At 40.4% G+C, this 16,007-nt stretch overlaps 1 protein-coding gene across 6 annotated transcripts in view; it reads right to left on the bottom strand.

Annotated features, from left to right (window-relative positions):
- Positions 1-4,333: 4,333 nt before the first annotated feature.
- Positions 4,334-16,007, bottom strand: part of PLAG1 (PLAG1 zinc finger) — a 50,602-nt gene continuing 38,928 nt past the window's right edge. For 4 of the 6 annotated variants that reach the window (XM_038175435.2, XM_072034594.1, XM_027452252.3 and 1 more), the window contains 3 exons: positions 15,309-15,408; positions 11,252-11,610; positions 4,334-10,677 (listed from right to left, as the gene is read on the bottom strand). In XM_038175435.2, coding sequence (XP_038031363.1) covers positions 9,414-10,677; positions 11,252-11,493 — 1,506 coding nt within the window. In that variant the 5' untranslated portion in view covers positions 11,494-11,610; positions 15,309-15,408 and the 3' untranslated portion in view covers positions 4,334-9,413. The remainder of the gene's footprint in view (positions 10,678-11,251; positions 11,611-15,308; positions 15,409-16,007) is intronic. The other 2 variants (XM_027452254.3, XM_038175437.2) reach the window with 1 other exon arrangement.

Genomic DNA, 16,007 nt, shown 5'->3' with positions numbered 1-16,007 from the left:
GAAAGCTCTGAGGTTTTAACTGAACTGGCAAGGCAGGTGAGGTTTCAGGGTAATTTACCCCAATATCCTTGACCACAAATGGATCAGGGACAACAATTTGGGACCTGCTGCTGTGGATTAGTATCACAACTGCAGAAGAGCACCTCGAGACAAGCTAATCTTAGGTACGAAGATAATGAAGTGTGAAACACCAGCTCTGACCTGTAGCAATCAATAGTTTCTGGCAGTGCAAAGATGGGTGCCTACCCTGGCAGGTTTACTGCTATCATATGGCAGGCCCCTTATGCAGTGTTTTCAGCCACATTGGCCAAGAGCGTTTTTGCAGTCTTGCCCCTGTAGCAGTGCTGACAAACAGCCTTCCCGGGTCACGGGGAGACAACAGAGAGCAGTGGTGGAAATTGAGACTTGTAGCTTAGGGACTAGCAACACCCAGCCATAGCAAACACAGTGGCTCTGCAATCACCACACCATCAGAGAGCTGGGCAGAGGGGCAGAGGCGGGAGGATCAGCTAAATCCAGCGGCTCTGAATAGATGGGCTCAGCACTCTGGTGGGCCACAGCGAATCATCAGCAGTTGCCCTAAGTTAAGGGGCATTAAACTTGCCTGATTAAAATGGTTCATACAGTTTAAACGCATATTATGTGCTTTGTATTAGTGAACAAGCAGAAGCTTCTTGCAAAAATACTGCTGAATAGAAATATGCCTAGGCTGAACAGAGCACACAAGCTATCGGGCACTGATGTAGCACTTCACTGGCATAACACTCCAGGCACTGAAAAAGGAGACATTTTTTAGGTGAGGACAGACTTCAGTGAATTTAGGGGTTTAGTCTACGCTTACATGTCATTAGTGTTTGATATCCCTACATTAGAGCTTTAAATTTCTCATTTATGGTATGCCCCCTTAACTGTATAGTCTACATTTTATTTTCATCTTCCATGTAAGTACTTGTGAGGGAACTTAAGGATTTGCCCATGACCACGCGTGTAACAATTTAATAAAAAGGCAAAAAGCCAGATGTGAGCTTAATTTCAAAGGCACAGCCTGCACAATGTTTCTACTGAAATTGTATCTAATACTACACAAGGATAGCTGACAAACACCTCCCTCACGGGAGTCTGTGCGCCCTGCAGATAAATTGCTGTCTCTCGTAGATTAATCAAATATTTGGTAGAAGCTCTTCCAACTTGCCTGGGAAACCAAGTGCTGTGTTAACCAGGAGATACCTTTACAAACCGCACGATTCACTTTGGACTTGATAAACAGAGAAACTTAAACTTTTTGAAGGGAAACAAAACAAAATAAAATTAATTTCTCAACTTTTCCAGGTTTGATTGGCTCCCCCCATGCATGCATACACATACATACATACGTGTACACACACACACACGTTTATATACGTAAATGTATATATACAACAGTTTAAGCAATATGCTGATTTTCAGAAACTGATGCTATTCTGATACTCTGCATTATTTTATACCCATCAAGCAGAGATCTGGCTGATTTATATGAAAATGACACTAAATCATTCTTCTTTGTACGGTGTAGTTCACTGTGACAGAGAAAATCAGTGCCATGGGCAAACCATCAATTCAAATGATTTTCAAACCAAGCACAGCATGCATTATAATCCTGTTTTCAGAGCGCTCAGCTGTTAGCTGATGTCTTTTCAATCCACTGTGAGGCAAACAAGCTTTGTAGCTGGTGATTTTATGACACAAACATCCCTGAAGGAGACAAAGCTGTGGAATGACAATGAAGAACACAACTGTTAATTATATTTTTAAAATACTTATTTATCAGAAAATATTGATTTCTTGAAGACACACAGGCCATTACAACAACAAAAAGTATACATATATATAATATACCGGACAAGGTGTTACACACTGTATTTATTGTTAGTTGGAGAAGTTTGTAGTGAATTACCTGGGATACAGCACGTGAGCAGGAACTTGTTACTTCATACTACTGTGGTCTGTCATTCTCAGCATCACTTATCTCCGCTGTTGTTCCAAAACTTGTAACAAAACATTGCTGTTTATGTGCCAGAGGCCCTAGCCAGTACCGATAAGCAGCAGCTACTCCCCTACTACACATCTCAAACTTTTAAGCACAGACTAAATTTTGTAATCAAGCTTATCTTGCTGACCTACTTGCTGCCTCTTTGTGATGGCAAACCCTTGCTGTGCCAACTACAGCAAGTGCCACTTTGGAAAACTTAATTTCTATCTGACTTAATACAATGTTTTGATTTGCAAAGCAGGGAAGCCAAAAGCATGTAGCTGCTCAGTTCTTGCTAGTCTAAGCTCTGGATCACAGGTTCAGATTTCTCTGCCAAAAACATTCTGTATGCTAGGGTCAAGAAAGAAAAAAATAAGTAAATAAACATAAAGTGAAGAGGGGAACTAGCATAGTCTTTTTCTCCCACTCCTGGGGGACAGAGACCAGACATGCAGGGCATACTGAAGGGCCATCTTTATGTACATTCATACGTGAGGCTTGGAAAAAGGTGGTTACAGGAGAGAAAGAAGGGATGGATGGCTGTGTTTTTGTACAGCTCCGGTGATCTTTCTGAATGTCCCTTTCCACAAAGCATAATTCTTTTTCTTGCCAAAGGAAGAAGCGAGATAAGAAAATCAAAGAGCTTGATTTTCAAAGAGCTTGAAAGCCCCTCAGCACTAACTAACGTAAAATCCTCAACTTCCACCATTTTGTCTAGCTCTGCCCTTCCAGGAATTGATACGGGACACCCGGCCTTTTTACCCACATGGGCACTACAGAACAAAGAATTTACTCCCTTTTTTAAGGTGCAAGAAAATGCTGGAAGGAAAATTAAAAAAAAATAAAAAATCCCCTTCCCTGTTGAAGATGTGCCAGTTCGCATGAGACATAATAAAGAACAAAGGTTCTGGTCATGCTGAGAATATCTACTCTTCAGTCGGTTTGAGCTAACATCCAACTCCTCCAAGTCTGGAGGAACCCCCTGAATTTAACAGGGAAATGTTTGGAGGGACTGTACCAAGAGATGCCTGAATGCAGCATAGATACCATCCATGCAAACACGTCCCACTTATCAGGGTTTTTAGAGGGTGTCAGTGTGGAAGGACATGTTAATCCAGGGGTGGTGGCTGACACCATCTACAGTAGTGAAAGAATTGGGTGGTTTTCTCTCGGGGGAAGTGGTGGAGGCTTTGCAGAGTATTAAATACATCAGTAGCCTACTATGGATCACGTCTTCATCTCCTTTCTACACCTTTCAAACAAATTTGGATAATAAACAGTTGAAGACAGGAGCCTCCTCATCCTGCAGCTGTACAGCTTTTGATTCTCAACACAGCCAATCCTCCCAAGCGAGTTAGAAACCTGTGACACAGAAGTCATTAAGTCAGTTCAGATGAAACAGGTAAGGATCACGAGGAAGAAGAAATGTCTGTGTATGATAAAGCCAATGACTCGGTAACCATCATTTCTCTCAGACGGGGGTACAGGAGAAAATCTAAAAATTAAAGAATTGGAAGAGAGAGGAACCCAGGAGCAGGAAAACACAGACAATGCTGAGGGTATTTCCGATATACATTCTGAAAAGCAATGAAATGTGAATTTGAAACAGCTACATAGCAAATGCTAGTCGTTTACTTTTCTGGCAAACAGTCCGTGCTAGGGAAACAGCTATATGGAAAAAGAACAGAGGCAACTTTCTGCAATTGTGGGTAGGCTGCTTGTCTGGTTTCGTGGTACCTCTTCCCCCAGTGCATTAGTCAGGCTTCTCAGAGAGGCTTCAACAGCAAGGTCACGGGCAGACAGGAGGTCTGTGGGATCAAAACAATGAAGTTTCTCCTGGAAGCATTTCAGAGAGACAACCCACATACTGTGCCTGTAACACACACCACACCCTTAGAGTTTACCCTATAAACTATAACAATCAACGCAAATTACTTGCATTAATCCGAAGTGATGGAGAATCACTTGCCTGCTTCTCCCGCGAGTAGTCCCGCCATGAAAACCCCAAACTCACCTTCTGGTTTCTGACAGCATTTCAAAGCGCAATTTGATGGCAAACAATTGCTTCCTTCAAGTCAGATCTGCCTTGCCACAGACACAGTAGCATCATCCGGCCTGTTCCTTGGTGAAATCATGAAACGCAGACATTTATGCTTTAAGATTTTTCTGAAAAACTGACATTTTACCAGTCATAAATCAGAAATAGTTATACCTTTGCAAGATCAGAATAAGTACACCCAGCAAAACTAGATGTATTTAAAATTACTTACTGTAATCCCAAACATGCAGACCGAGATTATCTATTGAAATGCCAGGCATAAGGTATTCATTAACTAAAACCATTCTGTAATTTTATTGATATATTTTGTGGAGTTCACATATTTTTGTACAGCAAACATAACACTGTAGGCCACAAGAAGCTGCAGCACTATTGTTTAATAGCAGCAAGGTATATTTTATAATCAGGGTATGTGGACAATAAATAGTCTGTTTCTTTGGATGTGAATGTTTAAAATGAAGTTCTGCTGCAGCTTCATAATGTGATTGCTATTTTACAGAGCTTATACACAAAAATATATATGCAATCTTTTTGTCTATATTTTATACAAATACAACAGTAGTTTGTGAATACATTTTAAAGTACATATACATGATAAGCAACTCGATTTCCCATATCACAGGATAGCAAATTTTAAATGCAAGAAACATATACAAATTCAGTCTGGAATGCAGGGTTTTCTGTGTTCTTTTTTTTTTTTTTCTATATTTTTGACTCAAAACTTTTATCATTAAAACATTTTAGCATACAAGTCCAAACAATTTTTCCACTAGCTAAAAAATATAATTTCAGCAATCCGAGTCAGGTTTGGGTGTGTCATCATTCCCCAATATACTTTTTTTTTCCCCAGTTTTGTCTAAATTCAAAGGCTTTTAGTAATATACAGTGTGTTCTTCACTCCACACTGTACAAAAAGCCCACGTTTAATTTTAATTAAGTCATCTATTTTTGTGAACAAGAGCTGGGCTTGTCAGCGTTTAAATTTGCATGTCCAAAATTTTACTTTTGCAAGTGCATATGAATACATTGTGGTGTTGTACAAAGTTCATTAATGACAAATTAAGTCACAGTATAAAAATATATCATACAACTATAGGTCTAGTATAGTCCTTTTTTCTATGGGTAAAAATACATCTGAATGAGACAGGGAGGTTTGTAGCACCATGAGAGGAGTTGTATCCCAAGTTACATTAGCAGCATGATCCAATATAACAATATTGCAGGAGTGTTTCTGAGGAGATAAACATTCACTCTGGTTCAACTGTACCACTGAAGCTTATACTGAAAAGTGTTTACATATGATTAGCAATAGTTCTGTGTCACTTCCAGGGCTAGATAACTGTTATCAAAAGACACTGCCTTCCAACAAAGTAAGACACCCTTATTACATAAAAAGCTTTGGGACTATCCAAACACATTTTGAGCTACTGTGGCGTTATTTGCATGGTGAGGGTCATGCTAAGTAGGCTATGGTTTTAATGGTACACTGGGAAGATGCAGGATGGGCAGCTAAGTCTATACAGTTTACTACATAACAGGTAAGTACATTTATTTCAGAGACTTATCTAGAGACCGAGAAGAATACAGGACAAGCTGCTAAACCAGTGTATGAGACAGACATAACGAAGGATGCAATCCTGCTCCCCTTGACGCTTATGGATGCAGGATCAGGCCCTAAGTTAACTTCAGACAGCAGCATAGCGTTGATAGCATAGGATAAAAAAAAATCTGCATCAAATACCGCATGTAAGTATTTCTGCAATAGTTTACCATCCAGAACTCCAGAGGACACAGTTTACAATTGGTGAGGACAAACTCCTAATTTTTCTTTTTTTTTTTTTTTTGACTGGTATTCAAAATGGCAGTAGAAGACAGTGTAGTTTGAAACATGTAAACCTAGTAAAAACCATTGTAAAACCCTTAAGAAAGACACACTGGTTCTGTGCAATATAGCAAATTGATAAGAAAACACTGTAAAAATGTACCTGTTTAAAATTACAATGTCTACCATTTTGTACACAAAGCATTATACCAAAGGCCTACATATATGTAATCTAATGGCACTTGAAACAAATTATAATAAAAGGTTTTATAATAAAAAGCATAACCTGTAAGAAACTTTCTTAAAAGGTTTAGGTTTTTCTTTTGAAAGTGCTATATCTTGTAATATGTGTAACATAGAGGTTGACCAAGCTTTATTTTAAAAAATATTGGCCTATAATACATGTTTAGCTCACTAGGCAAATGATCCTGAAAATATGTACTCTTAACATTCATTATTAGCTTAATAAAGCAATCAGCTCTGGCTCATGTTTCAGTCAGTATATGGTTTTTAAAAACCGCTACTGCCAAATTAACAATAAATCACTCTATTCCACAATTTACTACTAAATAAAGCACAAGCAACAAGTACACAAAAATATATATATTAAAGAAAAAAAAAAAAACCAAAAAGACCTTACTAGAAGAAGTTGCACAAAGAGTGGTGCATGATCGGCCAGCCCTCCCCCCTCCCTCGAAGCATCAATTTGAAACCTAGAAAACAGGGTTTAAAAACTGACATTTTAGTAGTGGCCAATAACGACTCTGCCTGAACATTATTCGAAAGCACGAAGGTGTTAATATTGCTTACAGCGTCAAAGCTGCTTCCACGTAATCATACATCCTCGTTCAGCGGCACGCTAACCTGGCCGACTGAAGCCCTGACTGAATGAGGTTCAATATCTTGTCTGAGGTCCCTACTTCTCGAGTGAAATGTACGTCTACCTCTGAAGTGAAATGTCAACCCCTGCTCAGGAAGCTAAGGCACTAACCAAGTGGTAAGGACTCCGGCTAAGTACTAAGAACTGGGTGTTGGCCAAGTGTTTGTTGTGTGTGTGTGTTTTAATCAAGTCTAATCAGAAACTGAGACTGATAAGCAGGTGGCACTGCCTCTCGCTGAGTGTTAGATGGGCCACATCAAATCCCTTCTGCCACTAGTCTGGCAGAGCATCTGGCAGCAGCAGGTGAGATTAAATTTACTGGCGATGCCTGAACGAGCAAATTCCTCCATGCCATACCAAAAACTCCAGCTTTGAAGCTCCTGGTGCCTGCACATTCCCTGCCCAGGAGGAAGAGTGCTGCCACCAATTCTGCTGCCAGAGCTGCCCGTGAGATGCTGAGCACTCGCAGCTTCCCCCTGCCAAGGGGAAGCTCCACGCGGGGCAGCGCCCACCAGAGGAATGAAGTCCACTGATCTTCATCCCTAATTGATTTAAAAAACTGAGAGTAAAGCCAACATCTCCCTATATGCATTGTGGTTGCTGATTTAAACCAGAATTACATTCTGTTGCATTCACCTTGTGCTCTGTTCACCTGTGTTTTTCTTTCCTTTATAAAGGTGACGAAAAAAAAAAGCAATATTGAACAAATCATTCAACTAAAGATGTAAGTAAGCAAGCGATCTGTTTCATAGAAACCAGAGGAAGCAGTCATGAAGCAGAGCTAAAAGCCCACTTTGAGATAACATGCTCCTAAACCCAAAATCTAGGAGTAGTTTGCAGAATTTCAAAAGGTATTTTCCTTATTAATACATCCTTATTTTAATGCCTTTGGAACACAAACACATTTATAAAAATGTTATCTTTCAGTAATAAAATTTAAATACACATATGTATAAAATAGTAAAACTACACCTGCATATTGCTCCTAGAATTAAAAAAAAAGTAGGAGCTACTGATAAAACATCTGGAGCATGAGCTCCTTAAATGGGAGCAACTTTTGTTTCTGTGAAGTATATTCAGTTTAACCACTTAAAACCTTGTATGAATCCTCATTATTGTTTGAGAGATACTAATGTATTTGATTTCTATTTTTTAATTCCTTGTGCAAAAATGACAAGGAAAAGCGCGTTATTGTTGAATTACAGCAAATCTAGTTTGCTTTCATGCATCACAGGTTTGTTTTTTTTTTTTTTTTCTTTTTCCTCTTTTGGTTATTAGGGGTTGGGGAATAGAATATATTGCATTAGGTAAAAGTGGTGTAAGCAATATGCTTTTACTTCACTCCTAAGAGTCCTGTCTTTAAATCTTGGCAGTGGGCAAAAAGTCCCTAACCAAGTACCCAGGTGTAGAAAGTATGATTAACATCTAACTTGTTGCTTAGGAGGACATAACACACCATGTAACACAACTGAAAAGTTCATTCCAATAAAAAAAAATATTAAAAACTGGTATTTGCAAATTTACATTCACTCTCTGACTGCACACTAATATTGAACTGAAAATAGATACACACTTTCTGGCTGGACTCGATCCACCCTTTGGCGGTGGCAGCTGGGAGAAGACTGATGCCTACAAATGTGAATACGCTATTGGAAGATTCCTATGCAGTATTCTTTCTATGCTACTAAAGAGAAAAAACAGCAAGTTAAGAATTAAAACAAAAACTGCGACAAAATATTCTGCATTACTAAATTACAACACTTTTATATTTCAAGATCAGCCATTAATTTTGCCTGTTTTCCTCTACCAGAGTCATGAAAGCACAACACAGTTCCAAATTCAACTTGAAACTTTTGTCATTTAGGCAAGCAGAGATTCTCTGTTGAAATTCTGTTCAGCCACGATTTTACAAAATTAAACTATATTTTTTTCTTCCAATATTCATAACAGGCCACAACAATTTAAGCCAGAAAATGGCAAAATTTGTAACACCTTTTATAATGACTTCAATACAAGTCAAAATGTTATATATATGTACATGTGTATATATGAACTTCTATATATACACATACAAGTTTTCAGAAAAAATCTGAATTCTATATTTATTTAAAAATTTAGAATTGTCATTATAGAACAGATCAGATGTCACCATTTGGGAAGAGGTTTTTTTTTTTTGGAAAGGGACTAGGGATTTTTTTTTCCCAAATCTTTAGGAATCTTTGCAATACGTATTTGAACTGGATTCTTTGCAAATGCTTAATATATAAAAGGTAAAAATGGTAGTTCTACCACTGACATCAATAAAACAGAGTGGCTGGTATGGTTGAAAAAGTTTATAAAAAGGGATGCATGTTGAAAGTTTGCTTGGGATGACTTTCTAGTGAACATTTTAAATGTGTCAATTGGCAGTGAAAATGAAAACAATATAATGAGACTTTAAAAAAAAAAAACAACAAACAAACAACAAAGTAAACACAGCTGAGAATAAACACTTTCAAAACATTAAAAAATTTCTTACTGGCTTCATGAGATTGGTACTGTACAAAAGCAGAGAATTTATAATGTCTTATAGTAGGCACTAAGTTAAAAATGGTCACCTAAGGCATTTCTACAAATAGACAGTAACAAGCCAGCTTTGTACATCCTATTGGAAAGCTTGATGAAATCGTGGTAGGGTGGTGGTTGTGCTTAGACTGCTTGTGAAAGCTGCTGACAATGAGTGCAGAGACCCAAGACCTATACTATTGCTAGGATCTTGTGGATCCTGTGTTTGTGGTGGAAGTTGAGTCATAGAAGAATGTGCCTCCTCCTGCGTATAACTCATTCCAAGGTTTCCCACTGAAACAGAAGGATTATAGGGAGGGCCATTTACAGGTATGAAGTTGAACAGCTGAGAAAAGTCCAATGATGGGGTGTTTAGAGGTTCACTAATAGGAACAGAGCCCTTGGAAAGGGAAACCTCCCCAGACCCATCATCTAGTGGCCCTACTTGTGGATCCAGCCCTAGTTTTGATGAAGATGCTTGAGAATCCTGGGATGAAGAAGGCATACCACTTTGCAACTCCATTAAGTAACTTTCGATTTCCCCTTTCAATGGCTGTTCTTTTTCAGGCATAGAAACTGCGTATGAGGTAGAACTGAGCGGATATTTCAACGATAGCTGGTGAGAAGGGTGGACAGACTCCATATCTATTGGACAAGGCATTCCCAATGGTAATGATGTGGCAACCATTTGGTGTGCAGATGCAGAACTCTGCATGGACTGAATCTGAGTGTTGTAGAGATTTAATTGCAAAGTGTTTGTAAATGGCTTTGATGTCAGTTCACTGGAAGGTAAAGACATCACTGGAAGCAGCTCATCCTTAATAGGCACAGAAACGTTGCAGGTAAAGGGATCTAGAAGGTCCATTGGCTCTGTTTTGACCTTCAAAAGTTCTTGGTTGTGACTTTTCTTCATGTGGCGCGTTAGGTGATCCTTCCGCCCAAATCTCTGTGCACAGTACTGACAGAGGAAGTCCTTTCTTCCAGTGTGCACTACCATGTGTCTACGGACATCCTTTCGGGTGTAGAACCGACGATCACAGTGTTCACACTGGTGTTTTTTCTCCTTCACTCCACCCGATGACTTGCCTGCATGAGTTTTTAGGTGCTCCAGCAGCACTCCTGTGCTTTCAAAAGTCTGCAAACATACCTTACAGGTGAGGTCACCGCTTGTTGCTGCATGCAAAGCCAGGTGACGTTTGAACCCAAGCTTGGTATTGTAGTTCTTTCCACATTCTTCACACTTAAAGGCCTCTTTGTTGGGATTGTGTGTATGTAGGTGATTCTTTAGGTGATCTTTTCGGTGAAACATTTTCTCACAATAATTACACTTGTGGGTTTTCTCAGGAGAATGAGTAGCCATATGCCTTTAAACACAGATATATTCTGTAAGTAATTATTTTGATCAAAAAACACACGTGCTCATTTTTTAATGGCAGCTAAATACTACACTAAGGTTGCTTTGCAACAGAACCTTTTAACTGAAAGCATGACACTACAAAGACAGTTTGACAAATTAAAATATAGCAAAACACGAGCCATTTCTCTTAAATTGACACTTTAGTTTTGGTGGGTTTTAGCTACTGTAACAGGGGTATAAGGGCAAGTATGAAAGTACTTGTGTAAAAGTCCATAGCCAAAAAATTTCAGTCCATACTCTTTTCTTGTGACAATTCCTTATACAAATGAAAATTCTATTCTCATTAAGAAAACAAACAAACAGAAAACAAAAACAGAAAACAAATTAAGAAACAAAATCAAAGACATTAGCTTGCAAACTTATGTAATTTAGATTTCTAGAAACAATCCAATGGCTACTTTTAATTAACACATCCTCTCTGCAATCAGCTGAAGGCGTACACAAATATATACTTTTACACGGCTTAACACGGCCAACATAAAATAGATAATATAATCTGAAAGATAAATAGAGTTTAATACCTTAGTAATTTGTACTTAGAAACAAAGGCCTTGGTGCAGTCTTGTTGTGTGCACTTGTAGGGCCTCTCTCCTGTGTGAGAGTATGAGTGAACCTTTAATTTCTCAACACTGTTAAAGGCCTTGTCACACAGTTGGCAAGGAAAGTTTTTTCTTGGTTTGGTTTCACCACGCTTACGTTTCCCTGAAGGGACTTTCTGGGTATCTCTTACTTCTGACAAATCACCAGGAATGACAGTGGCCATCGCAGCCTAAACCAGGCCTTCTTGTTGGACACTTGGGAATTGCCCAACTCCACTAAATGATTTAGCTTTAGATGGCTTCTCAAGTTTCATGTGGTCGTAAAAGAAAGCAAAAGGGGACTGGAAAAAAAAATAAGAAACAACTAGTTTGTAACTAAACTTAAATTTTGAAGTTTACTTGCTATGTGATGCTTCTGAATAAAACTTAAAAATAAAATTAGGTTCAGCTGGTCTAATGTAATACCTGTAGGTTTCTTTACACTATTTGCTGCAACTCTTAAAATGCATTGCTCAGGATGAACAGATCCACATATGCCCTGAAATTACACCTCACAACTTTCCCCTCAGGCATTGATGGAGAACAGCAAAGTTTCTGTCAGGTTTCAGGAGGCATCAGACAAAGAACTCACTTCAGAACATATGAAGATGGCTTTTGGCAGCTTCAGGTTTCAAAGGAATTAAAGCTGTGCCTGTGGTGTTTGTACGGACATACACACACATGCACGCACACATGCACATACACAGTTATCAGAATGAAAATCTGCACGTCTTGAGATGCAACTGGGTGTTTGAAAATCGATGTGAAAGGCAGCGTTTTGACAGCCTGGGGTGGGGGGGCGGGGCGCAAAGCTCATATTCTCTGATATACCGGCTCATTTTGGTTACTGTCTGTGCGCCTATTCTAGCAAAACGCACACGTTTCCAATAATTTGTAATGCCAAGTGAAATTCTCCTCTGCTAACGGAGGCTCAATGTGTTAATAACAGAAACCTCACAGATTAGGCTTTTTATCAGCCCGGCACGGGAAACCCACATCCTCCTCACACCACCCTGCAAGGCACAAGGGTTTTAAGCGTTGAGGTTAGCTTGGGATGAAGGCTCCTCGTCCTCCGAGAGGACCCCAGCCCCTCCTGGGGTACTGCACACTGGGAACTAAACCGGCAGCCTTCAGCTCCAGGAGGTGGGTGATGCTCTCATCTGAGCTGTTGCCAAGAGCGGCTTTAAACTCGCAATCTGGTAACATATAGTAGCAACTGGGCGCCTGTGATTACAGGGTACTCAACAATCCTCCATTGTCAGAAGCCGCTGACAGCTTTTATTTGATCGCTGGAGCGCAATTGCTACTTTAGATACCCAACCCGGTGCTACCCGTGATGGAAAGGGTCAAACGCGAGGTCTGCAGTGGCAGGGGCAGAGAGGAGGACGGCAGAAGGGCAGCACCCAACGCAAGCAGCGGGCAGGGCTGAAAAGCCCCCAGATTTGGCCTTTCTCTGGCAAAAGCAGCACTCCCCCCCCCACCCCGGTGTCATGGCCCTGCAGCTGCCACCCTCCATGGCCTCCACTGGCACAGCTGTGCGAGAGGAGGCCGGGCCGGGCCCGACGGCAGCAAGGCCGGGGGCAGAGGCAGGGCTGGGGGCTCAGTGGCCGGCCACCCCCTGTCCCCTGGCAGCAGGGCTGGGGAAGCCAGCAGCTGTTGGGACAGGTGGAGCAGGGCGGCCAGGAGTCAGGCAGGGAGCACCAGGCAGCAGCTGCTCCGGCCTGGTGCCACCTCCCCAATAAGCACAACAAACGCATCCCAGCTGGCAGCCAGGGGAGGCTCGGTAGCTCGGAGGTCCCTGCCATAGCCCCAGCGTGGCGCTGGAAGAAAGCGGGGAGGAAGAAAAGCCTGTGTTTATGTCAGGATGTGGCAGGACAGGACATGAGGGGTGGGGTGACAGGAGGGGTAGAAGGGGGTGTGCCTCTTTAATATCTGCATGTGCATTTTTACGAATGCTTCAGATTCAAGATTTCCATTTGAAACGCATATACAGAGTATGTCTTTGTCTATGCCTCTTCCTCCCTCCTCCCCGTAACTTCTCTCTTGACTTTGTAAGAGGAGAGAAACACTGGCAGAGCAAGATGGAAACCTGCTACCTTTCAACCCTACAGTCTTTGAATAGCAGATTAAGCTATACTATACTCTTAAAGCAAGAAGTTTTGTAAGACCACCTTTCCTCCCCCAAATTTTACACGGAACCACTAGCCTCTTTAAAGATACCCAGCAACAGAAAAGGTGTTTCTTTAAGGACTCTTATGATTTCAGATTTGTCTCTGGCCCATTCCCACTCATGGGACGAAGCTTGGGGACAACAATTCCACGAGTGGGAATGTGCACAGGTCTTCAAAGAATCAGCTTAATTTCAGTTTCTGTCTCATAAGTGACATTCTTGTTTATAAGTGAAAAAAATTACAGTTGTTTGGAGGCTTGAGACCAAAGTACTTCTGTAACAAAAGTAAAAGAAAACCAATTCCAAACACTTCAATGGAGCTGCCAATGTATTCAAGAGGTGGAACTCATTCACATCAAGGTTGTGATAAGTTTATAGGTTGAAAGATTTTTCAGTATACACTTTAATGAGAATCTGGTAATAAAATTTATTGTGCCTTCTGTAAACAAATACACCAGTCTTCTATGCACATTGGCCTGAAGATAGAATGAAATCTCATTTTAGCCTGTTCTTTCCTGACAACTGAAGTTCTGAGGGAGAAAAAAAATCCAGCCCCCTCTATGTTTACATACAGCATACCCATGCCTCGTGGGCACCTACGAGACCTGGTTCCCAGAGTGTCCTGAAACACCTACTGCCTCTATGTGGGGAAGCAGTGCTACCACCTAGTGCCTCCCAGCCAAATCCCCACCTAGCCTGAGCTACAGGCAGTGTTAGTGACAAAGAGCGAAGGAACTACCTCTAGTGCTTGCTGTATGAGAGCGTGATTAATTTGACCATGCTGGGTCACAGCAGCAAGTGGCTTCCATGCCAAGCAGATGACAAGAGGAGAAGCAGGCACAGCTGGCGGGATGCAGGCAGGGCGATGCTGGGTTGAGACGGGACAGTGGACAACAGTAGGGGGGTGGGCAGACAGTTGTGGGGAGCACTTCATGGGGGTAGGAACATCTATGGACAAGAGGACAAGGTAGTCTGGTAATGCTGAGGGGCAGGTGGGGAGCTGAATGCATGTTGAACTTGAGAGACACAGCATAGCAGGCCATGCAGACGGGCGATGCGCAGGGTCTGACGCGAAGCCAAAAGCAGCGTTTGTTGTGGAACAGCATACGGAGTTTAGCTGTTAATTTAAACAACCGACAACTTCTCACTCCTGTTCTAAATGCAAGGATCACATCTCAGGCTTGAGGCCATCCTATATTCAGGCCAATATTATGTTACTTTCATCTTCTCCAAAATTTCAGGTGATCTAGTTGCTGAACCAGATGCAACTCAGCACATTCATATGGATGACGAATTCAAGTTTTGTTTCTTTATGATCAAAACTAATTAAGCTGACTTTGAACTGTGTTTAAGTGTCCTTAAAATGCATTATTAGAACAAATATAGTATGGATTCAATCTTTGGCAATGACAGTGTTTTATTAAAAAAAACCATGTAAGTACTATTATCTCAGTATCATTTCTCAACAGATGAGGCAATTAAGAACTTCAGTATTGATTTCTGAATAGCAAATAACCACTTTCTTTTTTTTTTTCGTGTGGATATATAGACTGAGCAATGGAGATAAAACTTAAAAAAACACTGATCCTCAAATATTACACTTTCCAAAGACCAGCTGAAAGAATTTTATGAGTAATATTGCCTGTCTGTGTCTCAACACAATATCACTTAAAATCCTCATTCTTATTGGTGCTTTCACAACTGCAGGATGAGTGATTATATGCAGTATCAAATATAACAAACACATTACACAAAAGCTCATATATAATACTATTTTTAAAGAAGCATATACTTAAAACAGGAATAAAGGAGCCTCTGTTCAATGCACACCTGATGTTTGCCCACTAAAGTCCTCAGATTTTGGTCTTAACCAGTTCCGCTGACTCTTCTTGGAGGAAACCAGAATCCAGTACTTCCCATTTTTACTGGTCTGAAAAACAAAAGGAAGAATGGACTAGACTCTAGTGAAACCAGTATATTCAGAAAGTCTGGGATGTGGTAAGACTGGGGGTTGAAAAGGATCAGAAAGGAAAAGTTAAAAGGGAAAGAGCCAACCCATGCACAGAACATTAAGTACTGTTAATTATAAACTGTATGAATCAATTGCTCTTGCATTATCAGTAGCAATTAATGCACTTCAATTTCCAGCATACTTACATCATTTCAACTAACTCTACGCTGGACAGTAAAAAATAAATAAATAAAATTAGACAAAAGCAGAGGAGTTTTCAATAAAGTTAAAACAAACCAAGAAATCCACAGACCACAAATAATTTAGAAATAGCAGTGAAACATGTAAAACGCTGGGCCCAGACTTGAGTTTCTTACTCAGAAAGGACTGAATAAGAGAAGATTTCTGGATTAGACCCAATTTTACTAGAACCTAATGCCTTCATTCTGCTTAATTATACAGGAAATAGCAGCTTAAAAGGTGACCTGCAAAGGAAAATAAAATTAATTTAAAAAAATAATAAAGCATCCTAATGATGTACGCGCTACAGGTAAATCCCACTAGAGGGCAAGTCTAGG

This window comes from Anas platyrhynchos, chromosome 2 (genome assembly GCF_047663525.1).
Source record: "Anas platyrhynchos isolate ZD024472 breed Pekin duck chromosome 2, IASCAAS_PekinDuck_T2T, whole genome shotgun sequence".
NCBI classification, from domain to species: Eukaryota; Metazoa; Chordata; class Aves; order Anseriformes; family Anatidae; genus Anas; species Anas platyrhynchos.
This window is presented reverse-complemented; position numbering and strand designations above follow the sequence as displayed.